We start from the raw sequence: 17,647 nt of genomic DNA, 5'->3' as shown, positions 1-17,647 counted from the left end.
CCTGTGGACTGGTTGATCTCTCTCTATTCACTCTTCCTTCAGCAAGAACAAACCAGAACACGCGGATCCACTACTTAAAACCCTCCAATGGCTTCCTGGGGCTCCTGTGTGAATTCTGAACTCACCCTGATCTGCAAGGCTTTTGCCCAGCCCTGTTCACCTACCCACCTTGGTTCTTCCCACACTCTCCCTTCTTCAGCACACTCCAGCCTTTGCACACACCTCTGTCTAGGCCACTCTTGTCCCCACAACTGACCTGCCTAACTCCTTCCCATCTTCCAGGTCTTAGTGGAGACCACACTTCCCCTGGGACATGAACCTGAGCTCTCACAACCTTCTGACCATCCCCTGTCACGGCACCAATCTCACTGCACTGGTCCGTGTATTTGTCTGTCTCCCCTACAAGGCTGTGAAGCCAGAGATCGTTGATCTTAGTCATAGTTGTATCACCACGGTATATAGTAGAGGTTCAATAAATATTTATTGATTTAATGAATGGCCTTTCCACCTCTGGACACACCAGGCCTCATCACTGTCTGCATTTTCCCCTGCAGTTGGCTCAGGTTCCAGACTCACCCTCACCTTCCAGCAAGGCTTTCTGGCGGCATACTGCTGGGTCTGAGCTAAGCCCCATGAGAAGACAGCAGTGGAGGAAGCAAGACTCTGTGGCTCTTTGCCTAGCCCGCCCCATTCCCCTCACTGTAGACCCAGGTCTGCCTCTCGCCAAACACACCAGCTCTGGTCCTGGATGGCATCCCCCTTAGTCCTGCCTCCTTTCTTCTTCTGGAGAGCACTGAAGGAAACCTAATGGTTGCCTTTACTTAAAAAAGATATTATTTTAGGGGCTGGCCCCGTGGCCGAGTGGTTAAGTTCGCGCGCTCCGCTGCAGGCGGCCCAGTGTTTCGTTGGTTCGAATCCTGGGCGCGGACATGGCACTGCTCATCAGACCACGCTGAGGCAGCGTCCCACATGCCACAACTAGAAGAACCCACAACGAAGAATATACAACTACGTACCGGGGGGCTTTGGGGAGAAAAAGGAAATAATAAAATCTTTAAAAAAAAAAAGATATTTTAATATATTCTTTTGAGTAGGTAACATATGCACATGGTACAAAATTCAAAACGCACAGAAGGATGAATGTTGAGAAATAAGTCTTTCCTATTCCTGCCCTCCTCTGCCTCACAGCAACCCCTTCAGAGGTCACCATAGTTACCCCTTTCTTGTGCAGTCTTCCAGAAATAATTTATGCACAAATAAACAAACATATATAAGCTCTTTTTTTCCACTCAAATGGAAGCATTCCATACATGCCGCTCTGTACCTTTTTTGAGTTAACACGAGGTTGTGAAGATGATTCTGTGTAAGTCCATAAAAAGCCTTTTTCTTTGTCATGGCTGCATACTATTTCATTGGATGAAATTGTGTCATAACTGATTGGACTGGTCCCCTACTCTTGGACATTAAGGTTGTTTCCAATCTTTTGCTATTGTAAACATGCTGCAGTTAATAACCTTGAACTTCTATTATTTCACTCATGGGCCAGCATATCTATAGAATAAAATCCTAGAAGTGGAATTTCTGGGTCAAAAAGTCTATGTATTTGTCATCTTGGTATCCACCATCAAAGTGGCTTCCACAGAAGTGATGCCCACTTACCCACAGCCTTGCCAATATTGTGTTAACAGATGCTTTGAATTTTACCATTTGATAGGTGACAAGTGGTATCTCAGTGTAATTTGACTTTGCATTTCTCTTTTTAAAAAAATCATGGTAAAATCCACATATCAATATTTATATCCTAGCCATTTTCAAATAGAGTTCAGTAGTGTTAAGTATATTCACATTGTTGTGCAACTGCATTTCTCTCTTTTAAATCACAATATTTAGTCTTGCCAGCTTAGTGCCAGGTCCAGCTTGGGGCAGACTGCTCCCTGGTGGTGGGGAGACAGTAATGTAAACAGGCAAGACCAGCGTTACCAGAGCTGGGTCTGAGATAGCACTGGAAGCTGGGGAGTTGGGCGAGATGCTCCAGGAAGGTTCCATGGAAGAGGTGACCCAGGATGACCCCTGAAGGAAGGGAAGGTCTTCCAGGCAGAGGAACTTGTGTGAGCAAAAGTCCAGAGGCCTGAGAGATTCAGGTGTTTTCTAGGAACAGCAAGAAACGTTCCTGAGAGCCAGCGTGAGGAGTGGGGGTGACGAGATCAGAGAAGTCATGGTCTTTGACTGAAGGGCCTTGAAGGCCACTGTTAGGACTTTGTCTTTGGAGAACGGCAAGTTTGGGGCAAAGGAGGGCAAAGATCAAAGGTTGGAATTAAACTCACAGGCAAGTGGCAGGGTTCAGGTAAGAAATGGCAGACTGATGAGGAATGACTGTGAAACATTCAGAACGAAGCCCCTCCGCATCTGAGGGACGGAACAGAAGATGGTAGGGGGTGGTGTGAGGGTGGATTGCCAAAGGAGATGCCTTCCCTGGGAAGGGGACAGTGGTCCTTGGGGGCTGGCTTGGGTTACAAGGCGAGACGCCTGAACAGCCAAAGGGCGGAGGCGTGGGGGAAGCCACAGCCTGGGACCTCAGACCGTGAGATTTCCCAGCCGGCCGCCGGGACCCGGAGATCCCAGGCCAGAGATCGCACGCGGATCAGACCCCCTTTCCCGCCCGCCTCTGGGCGGCTGCGGATCTCTAAGCCCCGCCCCGCAGGCCTCGCCCCTACGGGTAAGGGGAGGGAAGGGCCGGACGCCCTCCCTCCTCCGCTCGTTCTCTGCGGGGGAGGGGCGTGAGGAAGCGCAGGGGGCGGGGAAGGATGAGCCGGCGTCGCCCTGGCAACTAGGCCGGTGGTCCGCCCTGGAGGGAAGGAAGGAGAAAGCGAGAGAGGGAGGCACTGTGGGCCCTGCGCGGGGGCCTGGGTCTCCAGGGAGGAGTTGGGGAACACCGGGCAATTCTCACTGTTGGTTCCCGGTGGCGCAGGGAGCCCGTGTGTTTGCGAGTGTATGTATGCGAGGTTCTCCGGGGTGAGAGTGTCAGCGCGTGTCAGGGTTTGTGCATATGTGTGAGCGTGCGCACGTGGGCACAGGCGTGTGAGCGCGAGTGCCCGTGCAAGGTGCGTGTGCCAGCCTGCGTGCCCGTGTGTGTGCACTCGTGTGCGCCCCTAAGTGTGCCCGGGCGGGCGCCGGCGGGAGAGTCCCGCCCCCTCCCCAGCCTCCGGCCGCCCCTCCCCGCCCCCCGCCGCCTGCGCCGGCTGCATCCTCGCCTCCACCTCGCTCACCTCCCCCTCCCCGCACTTTCTCCGGCTCTGCCTCCTTCTCGGCTCACACAACAGGACTCCGCGCTCTTCTCGCTGGCCGCCCTCGGAATCGCCGGCCGCCGCCACCCAGGCTGCACCCCCCGTCCCCCCAGTACTTGGGCACCTGTTGGAGGCACAGAGGCAGGTGCAGGGGGCTGGGCTGCTGGGGGCGTGAGGGTGAGGGTTTGTGTGTGTTAGCCTGTGTGTGCCTACAGGGGTGTTTAGCTCTCTGACGGCTGCAATTTCTGGTCCCTCTGGAGAGCTAATCTCAGGAGGAGGCATCTAAGGCAGGGGTCCCCATCCTGGGCTGCAGGGGTGGAGGGACCAGGCAGGCAGGCAGGCAGATCCTGGGGCTGAATGAAGGGTCAGTGGGAAACGAAAGCCTAGAAGGGTGGGTGACACCTGGACCAGACAAGTGCCCTGTGCAAGATGGACAGAGCCTCAGGGAGACAGACCTCAGAGAGACAGAGGAGGAGGCCTTGGGGCCTCTTTGGGGGTAGGTGGGGCCCAGGGGCAGAAGCAAGCCCAGAATGAGGGGCAGGAGCTGGGAAGATGACAAAGGGACAATCTAGAGGTAATTGGGCAAGGCTGAATTGGAGCCAGGACCTATCTGGGGGCAGTGGGCTGGCAGCGCAGCCCCTGTGGAGCAAGGCTTGAGATTTGGAGGGCCCAGGCCTCCTGCTTGCCCATCAGCTAGCACAGGCTGCCCTCTCCCTCCACACCTAGGAAGGGAGGCCAGTGAGGGCCCCACAGACCTGGGAGGTTGCCACCTGGCCCTCAGCCAGCAGATGGTAGGTATGAGGAGTCAGCCCCCGGCTCACACTCTCTTGAAACTCCCTCCCCCAGCCAGGGGTGCTGCATGAGGGGCCGCAGGGGCGACCGTATGACCATCAACATCCAAGAGCACATGGCCATCAACGTGTGCCCTGGGCCCATCCGGCCCATCCGCCAGATCTCTGACTACTTCCCCCGCCGGGGACCAGGACCCGAAGGGGGTGGCAGGGGCTCCGGGGAGGCCCCTGCTCACCTGGCCCCCCTGGCCCTGGCCCCCCCTGCAGCCCTCCTTGGGGCCACCACGCCCGAGGATGGTGCTGAGGTGGACAGCTATGACTCGGATGATACCAGTGAGTCTGAGGGCTTGAAGGGCTCAGGGTGCTAACGGGGGGCCTCCAGGCTTGTGGGAAGGGGATGGGGCCTTGTTGGGGGGAGGCGGCGGGAACTGCCGCCACAGCTGCAGTCAGGGTGGAGATTACAGCTTCAGCACAGCTCAATATTCATTATTTCTGCTGAGACACTCAACCACCCACATAGCCTCAACTGCAGCCCAGCCAGGGACCCAGACGCACACATACTCGCAGGCTGACAGACACACACACACACACACACACACACACACACACACACACCATTCAGCAGGCTGACAGACACACACACACACACACACACACACACCATTCAGCCAGCCTGCCCACCGGTCTCTCACACACACCTGTCAGTTTACACGCTGACTTAGGCTCCATCTTCCCTCTTCTCCAGCCGCCCTGGGCACGCTGGAGTTTGACCTTCTCTACGACCAGGCCTCCTGCACTCTGCACTGTAGTATCCTCAGGGCCAAGGTAGGCACTCCCTGCCTCCCAAGCCCGGTCCCTGTTTGCCTCCTCCCCTGGGAGGGGTGAGTTTCCATCCTCCCCTCCCTTCCCCAGGCCAGACCCCTGCTTCCCCCACCCCTACACCCTCCAGTACCTTTCTTCTTGGTTCTCCCCATCCCAAGGATCCACTCTGCAGAGAGAGGGAGGGAGGGCTGGGAGCTCATAGCCTTCTTCCTTACCCTTCTCTCCAGGGTCTTAAGCCCATGGATTTCAATGGCCTGGCCGACCCCTATGTCAAGCTGCATCTGCTGCCTGGAGCCTGCAAGGTAATGGCCTTTCCTCTACAGCAGCCTGACCCAGCTTGTGGGTCTGTCCCCAACCTTCCCCTGCCTTGAGCCTCTGTGGCTCTGGGCGACATGTACTGAGAACTCTTCATCCCCACACCTCAGGCCAATAAGCTAAAAACTAAGACTCAGAGGAACACGCTGAATCCTGTGTGGAACGAGGACCTGACGTACAGTGGAATCACAGATGATGACATCACTCACAAGGTGCTCAGGTGAGGGCTCCGTCCTCCCCATTACCAAGAATTCCAGCGCTCAGCACCTCATCTGCACAGCTGTCACTGGAACTTTGGTTGGTTGATCTACCTCCCATTAAGCCCCTCTCAGATGCTCAAGAACAATCAGTGGCTCCCCATTCCCTTTGGCAGCAGGTCAAAATATTTCGCTGGCATTCCCATCCCGCAAATAATCTACTGCTCCTCCAGTAGAGAACTGCCATATCCTAACTGCTCGGGTTCATTACTCCTGATTTTTGCCTGTTGTGTCTCTTCCACCTGGAAAGGGTTCCCTGCTTCCTCTCTCTGCCAGCCTAAATCCCACTCATCATTTGGGGCTCTGCCTCCTTCTGAAAGCTTTCCCTGGTCAAAGAGACCCCTTCTCAGAGGCCCTGACTTAAGTCAGACCTATGCAGCAGAGGGCTGCCCATTCTGTTGCCTATGTCTCCCTAACATCTCTAAGGCATAAAGCCTTCAGGGACAGGAAACTTGCTCCATCATTCCAGGAGGGAGGTCGAGCTGTGGGGAGAGTAGTCCCTGGTGTGGAGTGAAGGGCAGAAAAACCCAGGCTTGAGAGAACTTTTCCTTTGTTCTTGGGCAACAGGGAGCCATGGAAGGGTTTGCATCAGGGCAGGGGCATGGTCAGAGCTTTCAGAGGGATCACCTTGGTGTTGGGTATAGGGTAGACTGGAGGGCAGAACAGGGGCAGAAACCAGAAAGGCTGGCCCCATATTTCAGATGTGAGAGAATGAGGCCTGAATTACTTACTGAGTGCTTACCCATGCCCAGCCCTAGTCTTCGCACATTTACATTTATTTCACTTGATCCTCCTAATAGCTTTAGGAGGTGGGTATTCATTATCTCCATTTTATAGATGGGAATTGAGTGACTTGCCCAAGGTCACAGAGTTGCTAGTAAGTGGCAGAGCTGGGAACTGAACCCCTCCCTACAGCTGCTCAAGAGTGTCACAGCAGAAGGAAGTGCAGGGGGCTGCAGAAAGGGGCAGATGTAAGTAAAAGCAATCGTTTCTTAATTGCTGGGCTCAGGAGTCTCTCCTAAGCTAGCTCCCTGCTCCACGCAGTAAAGGACAGGAGCTCCAGAGGAGGGGCGAGCTCCTCATCCAACTGCCCAAGACTCCTCAAGGCCCTTCTAGCTCTTATATCCTGAATCCATGACCCACATCCACCACTGCACGCCCTGTGCACATTCAGTTGGATCCTGTCCCCAGGCCCTGAATGGAGGCAGTTCGGGGGGAGGTACTCAAGATTTATGAGGGCTTCCTGAAGTAGAGTGGCAGGTCCTGATGCACCAGGGACAGCCTGGGCAGCTGGAAAGGGAGGGGCAGAGGAACAGGGCAAATCAAAGCGTCTTTCTCAAGGTCTAGGCCTGGTGCTCACCACAAAGCCTGTGAGATGGCCCATTTTACAGCTGGGGTATAGAGTATTTAAGGAAAAGCTGGGACCAGCCTCTGGTGCTCAGAGTTTGGTCAGAGGCCCTTTCTCCCACACTGAAGTGGGCCTCAGGTACCCCAAGGGGTCCTGACCCTGCAGTTCCCCACCAGGATCTCTGTCTGTGATGAAGACAAGCTGAGTCACAATGAGTTCATCGGGGAGATCCGTGTACCCCTCCGCCGCCTCAAGCCTTCACAGAAGAAGCATTTTAACATCTGCCTTGAGCGCCAGGTCCCGGTCAGTGCAGGGCTGCAGGGCACCAGGGGAGGGGGCCCTGGGGAGGCCAGATTTCCAGAACCTTCTCTTTGCTCCTTCAGCTGGCTTCACCCTCTTCCATGTCGGCAGCGCTGAGGGGGATCTCCTGTTACCTGAGGGAGGTGAGGCACCTCACAGGGACCATGTGTGGGTGGAAGGTGGTGAGGATGCAGGCTGATGCGTGTCTGCCCCGCAGCTGGAGCAGGCAGAGCAGGGGCCGGGGCTACTGGAAGAGCGCGGGCGCATCCTGCTGAGCCTCAGCTATAGCTCTCAGCGCCAGGGGTTGCTGGTAGGCATTGTGCGCTGTGCCCACCTGGCTGCCATGGATGTCAATGGCTACTCGGACCCCTATGTCAAGACGTGAGCCCTTGCCCTGCCCTGAGGCCCACCCTTCCCTCCCCAGGGAACCTGACCCCTGCCCCATCCTCCTCTGGGACCTGGCCTATCCCTGACTGCCCCACACCCCCACCCCTGCCCACCCTCCTTGGCAGGTACCTGAGACCAGATGTGGATAAGAAATCCAAGCACAAAACATGTGTGAAGAAGAAGACTCTAAATCCGGAATTTAATGAGGTAAACAGGGCAGGGACCAGAAATTGAGGGGCCTGGGCGTGGGGGTGGGGGCAGCGCCTCATGTAAGGTGTGACTTGTCCTGTCTCAGGAGTTTTTCTACGAGATGGAGCTCTCCGCTCTGGCTACCAAGACTCTGGAAGTCACAGTCTGGGACTATGACATTGGCAAATCCAACGACTTCATTGGTGAGGGAGGAGCCCAGTTGGGTGGGGCTGATGGAGGGCAGACTGGCAGTGAGATGGGCTCTGACTTTGCCTGCCCCTACCTACTCCCCAGGTGGCGTGTCCCTGGGGCCAGGCACCCGGGGAGAGGCCCAGAAGCACTGGAGCGAATGTCTGCAGCAGCCGGATACAGCCCTGGAGCGCTGGCACACCTTAACCAGTGAGCTGCCCGCAGCGGCCGGGGCTCTGCCTTCAGCCTGTGTGAGACAGTAGCTGCCCAGCACAGGCCCCTCAGGGCTGGGTCCAGTACCCAACCTTCGCACGGGTGTGTTGCACGTTTACACGGGGTGGATGCCCCACCCCGCACTACCTGTCTTATTTCGTGAGAATCTCCGTGACCATGGGTCAGTCTGTCTTGTGAGGGACTGTGGAGATCTATATTCACATATGCAAACTTCCTCCTGCCTGACACGCTACAACACGCAAATATGCAAACCACCCATCCTGCAGGGGGAGTCCTGTCAGTGCCCCCTGCCCTAAGGCCCCAGCTGCTGCTCCTCTCTCCTGCCTCTCCAGGCTGCCCGTTCCCCTCCCCGCACAGGGAGGAGGTCGGATTAGGGGGGGTTCGGAGGAAGAGAATGTTCCCAAAAAAGAAAAGGACAAAGAACCAAAAAAGAGCCACTCCTTTAATACAGAATCTTCGTTAAAAAAAAAAAAAAGAACCTAGCCCTGTACAGCTGCCCTTTTAAACAGGGGACCACGGCAGGGTCTCTGCCTCTCTGAGAGGTGGCAGATGCTCCTGGCCATTCATTTAAATAACTGTCTCCTGGATGGGGCCACGATGTGAAGGCAGGGCCCCTGCCTCCCTGGTGAGGGGCCCACCTTCTGGGGGACATTCGTGCATGTTTACGCCTTTTCTGATTGTGTCAGTGGCCGCAGCATGGCAACTGGGCGTCAATAAATGTCTCTGTGGAAGCTAGGGGCTCGTGTGTGCTAGCACAGAGGGCGCTGGGCAGGGGCTTAGGTGGGGGGGCGGGGGGGCAGGAGGGTGTCACTCCGGGATATCAATCACCAGGTCATCATCCCCGTCCAGGGCATCATCCCCGCTGCCCGCATCGCTGAACATCTGCCGAGGGACGGCGCTCAGGATCGTGGGAGGGGGCATCTTAGGGGGGGGCAGTGGGGCTAGGGCTGCCCCCACCCCAGCCCCAGAACCTCGGCCAGGGAAGGTCAGCGGCCCTCCCACAGGGCAGTCGGGGGGTCCCACCGCCATCTGCAGCAGGGGGGAAGAAACATAGGGAGGGCTTGTCAGGGAGGTACTGGGACCTCTAGGAGGCTGGCATTGCCCCTTAAGGCAGTTCTGGGGGACGGGGAAAGGGGCAAAGGCTCATTCAAGGTATAGTGGACACAGCCGGGCCAGCGAATGCTGGAATCAGGGGGCCTACCCCACCTCAGCTTCTTCAGAGTCTCAAACCACCAAGTGCCTGGGGGTGAGGGGTGGTGATGGAGGCGTTGATGAGGGTGGTGGTGGTGGGGTATCTTACAGGAAACCAGGAGGGAAAGGCTGGACCCTGTCCTCACCAGAGAGGCACCTTGGCTGCTCTGTGATAGCAGTTACAGCCAGTCAGTCAGCCTGGAGTGCCTGCCTGCCTGCCTGCCTGCCTCTGGGCACCTCAGATACCTCTTGCCACCACTGGCCGCCTCCTCCTGCAGGACTCACTGGTTCAGTGAAGGGTGTCACAGGCCTTCACCCCCCACCGGGTGAAGCTTCTACCTCTTACACCTTGGACGAGTCCCTCCTTGGGATCCCCACAGCCACTGGCCCAGGCAAGGCCCTCCTCTCAGCTCACCTGGGCCATGAACCAGCCTCCTAACTGGACTCCCTGCCTTCAGCCTCTCCCAGATCCAGCTCCTCCTCCACACTGCAGCCAGAATGAGCTCTCTAAAACACAAACCTGAGCGTGTCATTCCTCCACTTAAGGGCCTCAGGCTCCTTGCTGCCCTCGGGGCAGGCAGTGCAGTGTACCTGAGAACAGGCTGGTCTCTCCACCTGGAGTGTCCTTTTCTATCTGTCAAAAGTCCTGCTTTGTCCTCTGAGGCTGAGAAGTGGCCTCTGTCCTGCCCAACCCTCTAGCCCCATCCCTGCCAGGCCCTTATGAATCCTCCCCATAGAGAGCTCTGTGGGCCTTGTGCTTTGCCGTGGGCACAAACTGAGCACTTACTAAGTGCCAGGTGATTGCTGTTAAGGATTTCTGACCACTCAGATCACCCTGGGAGGGAGGAGAGGTCATGGGCCAGAGGAGGAAGCTGAGACTTGGAAATGGAGATTTTAAGGAACAGGCCTGACAGGTCCCCATGAGGCAGTGTCCAATCTGCCCCTGGGTGTGGGGGTGACAGGGGGTACATGGTCTTCACAGTGACCCTTCTGAGTGCTTTAACACATTCAGCCCTCATGGCCTACTCTTTGCTTCTCAAGGAGCGCTCCCCTCACTCCCCTACTGCTGTTCCTGGGGTAGCATGAGCGGCCAGAGTGGGTTTTTACCTCAGAGTCAGTACCTCAGGGTACAGGAGTCTACCAGGAGTGATGACACACAGGAGGCCCAGCTCTGAATAGCACCCTGACACTCAGTACCAGGCACCCATGTGTACACATGGGAGCACACACACATGCATGACTGAAAAGGACAGCTGCATGAGGACTGTCCCCCTCCTCTGGCTACCACCTCTCGATCCCCACCCTAGTCCCCACGTTCCACCCCTGCCTGGACATACTCAGTGGCTTCCTCAGTGTGCCTGAAGGCAGCTAATGTTTATCTCTGACCTACTACGGACCAGGCACTGAGCTAAATGTTTTCTATCCTATACTCATTTTATCCTCATAGTGACCCCACTGAACAGAGACGAAGGCTGAGGCTCAGAGAGTTAAATGACACACCCAGGGTCACACAGTGAGTACAGTGAGTACGTGGAGGAGCTGAGATTGAAACCCAGCTAAGTGTGACTGAGGCCCAGGCTCTTAACTGACCTGCTTCAGTCGTCACAGCTTTCCCTCCTCTGCTCAGACTTGCTACCTGCCGTCTGCTCACACCAAGTCACCTGGAAACTTCAGGGATTCCCAGTTCCTTACAGAACATCCTGACTCTGGGTGTCCGGACCTTCAATAACTCCACCCACCCAATCTTTCTTTCCAGTGTTGTTCTCTCTTCTCACTGCTGCTTCAGCCCAAACAACACTTGCACTGTGTCCCTGTCTTCCTTCCACCATTGCCTCAACCTGGAACATCCAAATCTCAGTTACTCTAGGCTCAAATGTTTCCTCTTCTTTGAGGCCTCTTCCACGCACAGCAATTATTTGGGCCCCTCTCTCAACCAACATTTTCTCTCTTATACGTCCAGAACTTAGCCTCCCGACTTTCCTCTCCTTCAGGACCCAGCACCTCAGAAAACCTCAAACTGCCATGCCCATGCCACACCACTCCTCTACGCATCTGCTCCAGGCCTCACAGACCCTTGCCTTCTCCACTGTCCTGCCCTACAGGCCAAAGCAAAAACCCTGCTAAGTAGAGCAAAGGGCCAGTATTATCACCCCCATTTTTCAGGATCAAGGGCCAAGGTCACAGGGAGTAAGTGGCAGAGCTGGAATTCATACTCCAGAACCCATACTCCTAGCCACCACAAACATGGCCTCCCATTTTGCTTCTGGCTCCAGAGCCTTGAGTGTATGGTCCACCCAACTTGAAAGCTGGGTCCAGACTGGTCCCTATTCCACTCTGATTCAGAGCTGGAAGAGCATTATGCCTTCTCTGTGTCCTCATCTCTCCTGGGGCTCAGTGCTCAGGCCTCTTCTCTCCATCCACACTGTCACCTGATGATCGCATCCATCTCCATGCTGATGAATTCCAAATATGCACCCCAGGAGCCCCAGGCTCACAGTATCCAGCTGTTTCACTGGCATTTCCAGACAGCCTCTCGACATGTCCAAAACCAAACTCCTCATCTTCCCTCCCAAACCTGCTTCTCCAGTCCTCCTCATCTCAGAAAAGGGCTACTCCACTTCTTTAGTTACTCAAGCCAAAAACCCTGGAGCTTCCTTTGACTCCTCTCTTTCTCACAGCCCACACCACTGGTCTTCCTGAGGCTCATTCTTTGAAATGGACCCGTGACCTACTTTTTGCCCTCGCTACCTGGTTTACCACGGTAGTCTTCTCATTGGTCTCCCAACTCCCATCCCGACATTCCCCCTAGTCTATCCTCCACACAGCAGTGTCAGCAATTTTGTTAACATGTAAATCAGATCAGATTCCCCCTCTGCCCAACCTTCTTCAGTGGCTCTCCATTTCATTCATAGTACAAGCCAAAGTCTTTACAACACCTATAAGGCCCTCCACAACCCTGCCCCTCAGTTACTTCTCTGACCTGCTCTCTGATCATTCTCCCCCTTTCACTTTCCTCCAACCACACTGGCCTCCTTCCTGGTCCTTGAACAAGCCAAACACACACCCTCTTCAGGGCCTCTGCACTCATTGTTCTCCCTCACCAAAACACTTTCGCAGAGAGCCACAAGGCTTGTTCTCATTTCCTTTAAGTCTCTGACCAAATAACATCCCAGATCACCCAACCATAAACATCAGCCCCCATCTACTCTGGGGCTTCCCATCCTCTTTACCTGACTCCATTTTTCTGCATTGTTATCTATCTATCTTGTCTATTCTCTGCCTATCTTGCTAGCACGTGCACTCCACAAAGGCAGGAACTTTTGTGTTTTGTTCACTATTGCATCTGCAGCATCTAGAACACTGCCTGGTACACAGTAGATGCTCCGTAAACACTTGTCAATTACACGTAGTTTGATCACACTCACTTTTACCAGTGCAGAATCTGAAACATAGAGGGTCAAAGAGATCTACTCAAGTGTACATGGTTTTTAACTGGTGCAGCCTTGACTTGATTTTAGATCCCACAACTCCACCCCTCTCTGGAGCTGCCGGGCATGACAGAACGCCTTTGAAAACGAGCCTGGTCCCCAGCCACACTGTAGCAGTGTAAGGGCAGGACCCCAGGCATCTTCACTCCGAGTCCCCCAAGGCTGGTTCTGCCCCTGATTTGTCTCCACTTCGAGCCTGTGAGCCAGGACGTCTCTGACCCACTCCTCAGTGCCTAGGCCTGGGCTGGGCCCCCAGCAGCCCAAATCAATCCTTCAAAGTTCTTGGACAGGCCCCCAGCCCATCTTGACCTCCCTCAGCTGGCTGTCCTCCTGCTGTTCTGGCCCCTCCCTAACGTCCCCAAATCAGGGTACCTTGAGTTTCCGGGGCAGGCGGGGCCGTTTCTCCCGCTTGGGCCTCAGGGGGCTGGGCTCGGGCAGCTGCAGGGCCAGGTAATCAGAAGGGAATGGGGGGTAAGGAGGGGAAGCCAGCTGCAGGTGGGAGTCGGGGGATGGAGACAGGAAATGGAATAGATGGGATGGGGAGTGAAGGGAAGAAATGCAAACAGGAAGAATGAAAAACAAGAGATGGTAATGAGTGTGGCTCCTGAGAACAGAAGGGGAGGGGACAGCAGCAGGACTTTGTCCTGGGGTCTGCTCTCCTCAGTCATGTCTGTCCCCCATCTACACCAGAGAGAGGTGGGCAGCCCCGACTCACACCCCACCAAGGGATGCTTGCTGGCCACACCCAGCAGACGTCCTCAGAGGTGGGCTGGCTTCCCCTGCCAAGGCCTGGCCCCTCTGCCCAAACAACGCCCACCTTATTCCCAGGCATCTTAGTTACCATTTCCCACACTTGACCCCAACTCACCGAGCTCAGGTATGGGGAGGGGGCCCCAGAGGCCTGAAGGGGAAACCCTGTTGAAGGAGGCAGGGAGAGGCTGGAGGGGGAGGGGGCGCCCCCCAGCGGAGGGCTTCTCTTCCTGCAGAAAGGACAGTGGAGGGAGTCAGAGGCAGCTAGGAGGCCCAGGTACCCCCCAACCCCCACCCCCAGAGAAGAATGATGGCTTCTTCTTCTCACCTCTTGGGGGCTGACGTGTCCGACAACTTGGGTGTCCCCTCTGTCTCGCTGTTATCTGAAGATGCAGTGGCATCTGAGTCTGTGAGAGGGGAGGGCTGGTCAGTGTGTGTGGGAGGGTCCTTGTCTACCTGTGAGGGGTGTAATCTTGACTCTATGGAAGGGCTCCAGGGAATATGACTCCCCACTTGATGCACCCATGCTATTCTGGGAGGCCTACAGCTTCCTCAACTTCTCAAAATGTTTTTTAAAACCTACTTCCTGCCTGGGCTCCTCGCTGAAAACATGTTTGTCGAGCACTTACTATGTGCCAGGCTCTAAACGGGCACTTTACATTCACTGCCTCTCCTTGTCTTCATACCTAACCAAGGAAGAAAGTGAGGGTATCACCTACACTTGCCAGATGAGGTCACGGGGGCTCAGAAAGCAAGGTGTGGGGCTGGGACTTGAACCTAGGTCTCTGACTCCTTTACCATTTTACGCCACTCTCTCCTTATTCGCCTCTAGGCTACCTTCAGCTCCTGCCTCTGCTCCCCATATTCAGGGTCCTGTTAATCTACCCCTCAAATCTCTCCTACCTTTACCCATTCCACTGCCAACAGGTCAGGCCACCATCATGTCAAAATCACCTGCTAAGCAGTCTCACCTCTCCTGCCACTCACTGTACACTCCAACTCCAGAATGACGTAAACCTGATCACATCGTTCCTGATGATGTCCCTCAGTGCCTGCAAGCATTCAAAGTGCTTCTTAATCTGGCCTCAACCTACCTTTCCCAAACTGTACTCTTTACATCACACCAATCTATTTCCTCAAAAAAGAAACTTTATTTCCCAGTTCTGCGCTTCTACCTAGAAGGCCCATCATTCATTGACAAATAACCAAAACACATGATATATGCTGTTCCCAATTTCTCTGTTCAGACAGATCCTTTAAGCAGATTAAATGCCACCTCTCTGAGAAGTCTTCCAGAATCCCTGAGGCCCAATTAATTGCTGGCTATCATCGAACTCTCTACTCTTACTTGTCACGGCTCTCCTCACACTATGCCAAGACATGTCACGTGTGGATCTCCCTGACCAGACTATGGGCTTCTCCAGGATGACTGGTAGTTTGCATGTCTGGCTCTTGCTCCTCAGATTTACCTTGCTCTGACCATGAACATGCTGGTTTTCTCATGCCTCCTATCCTGAAGTCCCTCTTGCACAGGAAGTTAATTGGAAGACCTCAGGGAAGGAATAGGCAGGCAATGAAAAGCCAGGATAAAAGCCAAACGTTTTGCCATGACCTACAGAAGCTGGCTCCTACGTACTTCTTTGACCTTACCTATTGCCTACTACCCTCCTATAATATGCAAATGAATGGGTGTTGTATGTTCCAATAAAACATTATTTACAAAAACAGGCAGCCTGGCTGGCTGTTATTTGTTGACCCCTGCTCTAGACAAATGTTTAAAGGCACCAGGAAGAAAGGCAATTGTATGTGACATGTGGCATGGCTTATAAGAGCTTCACCCTAGAACAGGGCCACAAATGCCCACCTTACGGCTTTTTCAAACTGTGGGTTTCAACACATTAGTGGGTCATGAAGTCAATTTATTGGTTTGCAATCAGTATTAAACGGGAAAAAAAAGTCTAAAAAGTACCAGAACAAATTGATGATATAGTGATCTTAATGTTGTTTCATTAAATGTTGTTTTGTAACTAAGTATGTATGCGGGGGCTTGGTCATGGTGTAAAAGATATTATTGATTGTACCTAATGCTCAAAAAAGTTGGAAAACACTATATGCTTGAGCTTTTGTACTCTTCAGACAAGCTGGTCTATTCTTTCCTCAGGGCATCTGCATTTGTTATTCTCTCTGCCTGGAGATCCCTCACTCATATCTTCACCAGATTGGTTTCTTCTCATGTAGGTCCCAGCTTAATATTACTTCCTGAAAAAGGCCTTTCTTGAGCACTCTGTTGAGATGTTGCCTGCCATCTGCTTTTTTTTTTTTTGAGCAAGATTAGCCCTGAGCTAGCATCTGCTGCCAATCCTCCTCTTTTTGCTGAGAAAGACTGGCCCTGAGCTAACACAGTGCCCATCTTCTTCTTTATATGTGGGACTCCTGCCACAGCATGGCTTGCCAAGGATCCGAACTGGCGAACCCGGAACCACCGAAGCGGAACGTGTGAACTTAACTGCTGCACCACTGGGCCAGCCCCGGTTATCTGCTTTTGTAGAGTCATGCAAACTAAGAATGTCTTTTAGATTTTTAAATGATTCGGAAAAAAAATCAAAAGAAAAATATTTCATGATATGAAAATTATATGTAAATTCAAATGTCAGTGTCCGTAAATAAAGTTTTATTGAAACACAGCCACGCTCATTTATTTACATATCACTATGGCTGCTTTTGCACTACAACAGCAGAGCTGAGTAGGTGTGACAAAGATTGTATGTTCTGCAAAGTCTAAAATATTTATTACCTGGCCCTTTACAGAAAAAGCTTATCAACCCCTGCTCTACTCTGATCACTACCATATAACCCTGATGTTATTCCTTTCAAATCTAAAATTCTAGTTTCTTTCCTTACTTATTACTTTCAACTAGAATACAAATTCCAAGAGACGTTGTCCATCTTGGTTACCACTGTATTCCCTGTACAAAGCACAGTGCCTGAAACACAGTAGATGCTCAATAAATACTTGAGTGAAAGAATGGCAGAGATGGAGGCCACGCGACTAGGTTTAAGAACCACTGGAGGCTGCATTAGCCTCCACAGCCTAAAAGGAGGGGCCCAGGAAGCTTGCTGAAGCGCCAGGAGCCAAGTCCTCCACCAATTTTTCATGATCTTGCTCACCAGAAGAGTCTTCATCCACGTTCTCGTACTGCAGAAGTCGGTCTAGGAGAAAACTGAAGGGGCGGGGAGGAAAAGTGTTTATTCCCGTCTCGGCAATGTTCTCCTGGGCCCTCGTCCCTTCTAGTTGCCCACTGGATCCTCGCAACAGCCCCAAGGCAGGCACCAGGCATTTGTGGTTCCAGGATAGAGTCCGAATGTAGACCCATATCACCCGCCGGCTCCCCTCTCCCCGACAATGTGTCTCACCTCTTGTCCCGGGACACCTTCAGCAATTTCCTCTGCGCCTTCCTCAGTTCCTCCTGGAAGCACTCGTGTTCCTGTATCATAGGCAAGGTCGGCGCTGAGCCAAGGGCCATCTGTAAAGGGGCCCAGAACCCGGCGACAGCTCACCCGACTCTCTTCACACGTGGGTAAACTGATAATCCTGCCAGCGCCAGACCTCACCTTCTACCACCTCCCCCGCCCCAGCACTCACGTAGATGAGGAACTTGAGCTTCCGCTTCAGGTTCCGGTATTTCTTCTTGTAGTCCACTTCGCCGTCCGCCGGCCCATTCATGACCGGCCTCAGGAGCAGTGTCCCACTGCTAGCCTGCAGTCCCGCTACCCCGAGCCGGTTCAGCCCAGCCTCTCACGCCTTCACTTCCGGAGACTATGCAAGGAAGCGTCCGCTGGGACTACAACTCCCGGCGTACCCCGCACCCACCGATCGTACCCACACGGATTGCCCTCTTAGGGAACACTGGGAAAGGAATCTTGCTTCGAGGGGCTACGCTGAAGATGGCGTCGCAGCGACGCGATAACGTCACAAAGATGGCGGATGCTGGTGGGCGCCCTCACTAACAGTGCTTAGCGGTTGGAAACCAGAAGACTTTCCCCCAGGGTTCCCCAGGCTCCACGGGAGGATGCCCTTTTTTTTCTGTCTTTAGAAACCACA

At 53.9% G+C, this 17,647-nt stretch overlaps 2 protein-coding genes across 10 annotated transcripts; one reads left to right on the top strand and one right to left on the bottom strand.

The window, feature by feature from the left end:
* Nucleotides 1-1,390: 1,390 nt before the first annotated feature.
* INO80E (INO80 complex subunit E) lies at nt 1,391-17,322 on the bottom strand. Of its 6 annotated transcripts, none has more exons than XM_070484620.1 (7): nt 17,189-17,322; nt 16,960-17,030; nt 16,714-16,766; nt 13,874-13,952; nt 13,664-13,775; nt 13,168-13,284; nt 1,391-2,148 (listed from the first exon to the last, which is right to left on the bottom strand). In XM_070484620.1, the coding sequence occupies exons 1-7, from the start codon at nt 17,267-17,269 to the stop codon at nt 1,873-1,875; spliced, it is 789 nt and encodes a 262-aa protein (XP_070340721.1). In that variant the 5' UTR covers nt 17,270-17,322; the 3' UTR covers nt 1,391-1,872. The 6 variants fall into 6 exon arrangements, with proteins under 6 accessions (XP_070340721.1, XP_070340722.1, XP_044602604.1 ...); XM_070484621.1 differs by having other exon boundaries at nt 1,757-2,148; nt 13,168-13,233; XM_044746669.2 differs by lacking the exon at nt 1,391-2,148 and adding an exon at nt 8,579-9,145.
* Nucleotides 2,856-8,425, top strand: DOC2A (double C2 domain alpha). Of its 4 annotated transcripts, XM_070484613.1 has the most exons (12): nt 2,862-2,989; nt 3,321-3,429; nt 4,135-4,408; nt 4,821-4,900; nt 5,125-5,199; nt 5,323-5,432; nt 6,994-7,120; nt 7,201-7,260; nt 7,335-7,498; nt 7,630-7,711; nt 7,800-7,896; nt 7,988-8,425. In XM_070484613.1, exons 3-12 carry the CDS (start codon nt 4,144-4,146, stop codon nt 8,143-8,145), a joined length of 1,218 nt encoding a protein of 405 aa, XP_070340714.1. In that variant the 5' UTR covers nt 2,862-2,989; nt 3,321-3,429; nt 4,135-4,143; the 3' UTR covers nt 8,146-8,425. The 4 variants fall into 4 exon arrangements, with proteins under 4 accessions (XP_070340712.1, XP_070340714.1, XP_070340713.1 ...); XM_070484611.1 differs by having other exon boundaries at nt 2,856-2,989; nt 7,800-8,232; XM_070484614.1 differs by lacking the exons at nt 2,862-2,989; nt 3,321-3,429 and adding an exon at nt 3,812-3,858 and having other exon boundaries at nt 4,131-4,408.
* Nucleotides 17,323-17,647: the final 325 nt, after the last annotated feature.

This window comes from Equus asinus, chromosome 14, assembly GCF_041296235.1.
Source record: "Equus asinus isolate D_3611 breed Donkey chromosome 14, EquAss-T2T_v2, whole genome shotgun sequence".
NCBI lineage: Eukaryota > Metazoa > Chordata > Mammalia > Perissodactyla > Equidae > Equus > Equus asinus.
Note: the sequence above shows the minus strand (reverse complement) of the source record. Positions and strands in the feature narration are given on the sequence as shown.

Excerpts from the sequence above, each read along its gene's own strand:
- INO80E (XM_070484620.1), bottom strand. The coding sequence starts at position 17,269 with ATGAATGGGCCGGCGGACGGCGAAGTGGACTACAAGAAGAAATACCGG. Across the intron at positions 17,031-17,188 it reads AGCTCAAGTTCCTCATCTAC|GAACACGAGTGCTTCCAGGA; the intron begins GTGAGTGCTGGG and ends CCTATGATACAG. Across the intron at positions 2,149-13,167 it reads GCCTGCCCCGGAAACTCAAG|AAAACACCTGAATCTCTCAG; the intron begins GTACCCTGATTT and ends TGCTGTTCCTAG.
- DOC2A (XM_070484611.1), top strand. The coding sequence starts at position 4,144 with ATGAGGGGCCGCAGGGGCGACCGTATGACCATCAACATCCAAGAGCAC. Across the intron at positions 4,409-4,820 it reads CTATGACTCGGATGATACCA|CCGCCCTGGGCACGCTGGAG; the intron begins GTGAGTCTGAGG and ends CCTCTTCTCCAG. Across the intron at positions 5,433-6,993 it reads ATCACTCACAAGGTGCTCAG|GATCTCTGTCTGTGATGAAG; the intron begins GTGAGGGCTCCG and ends GTTCCCCACCAG.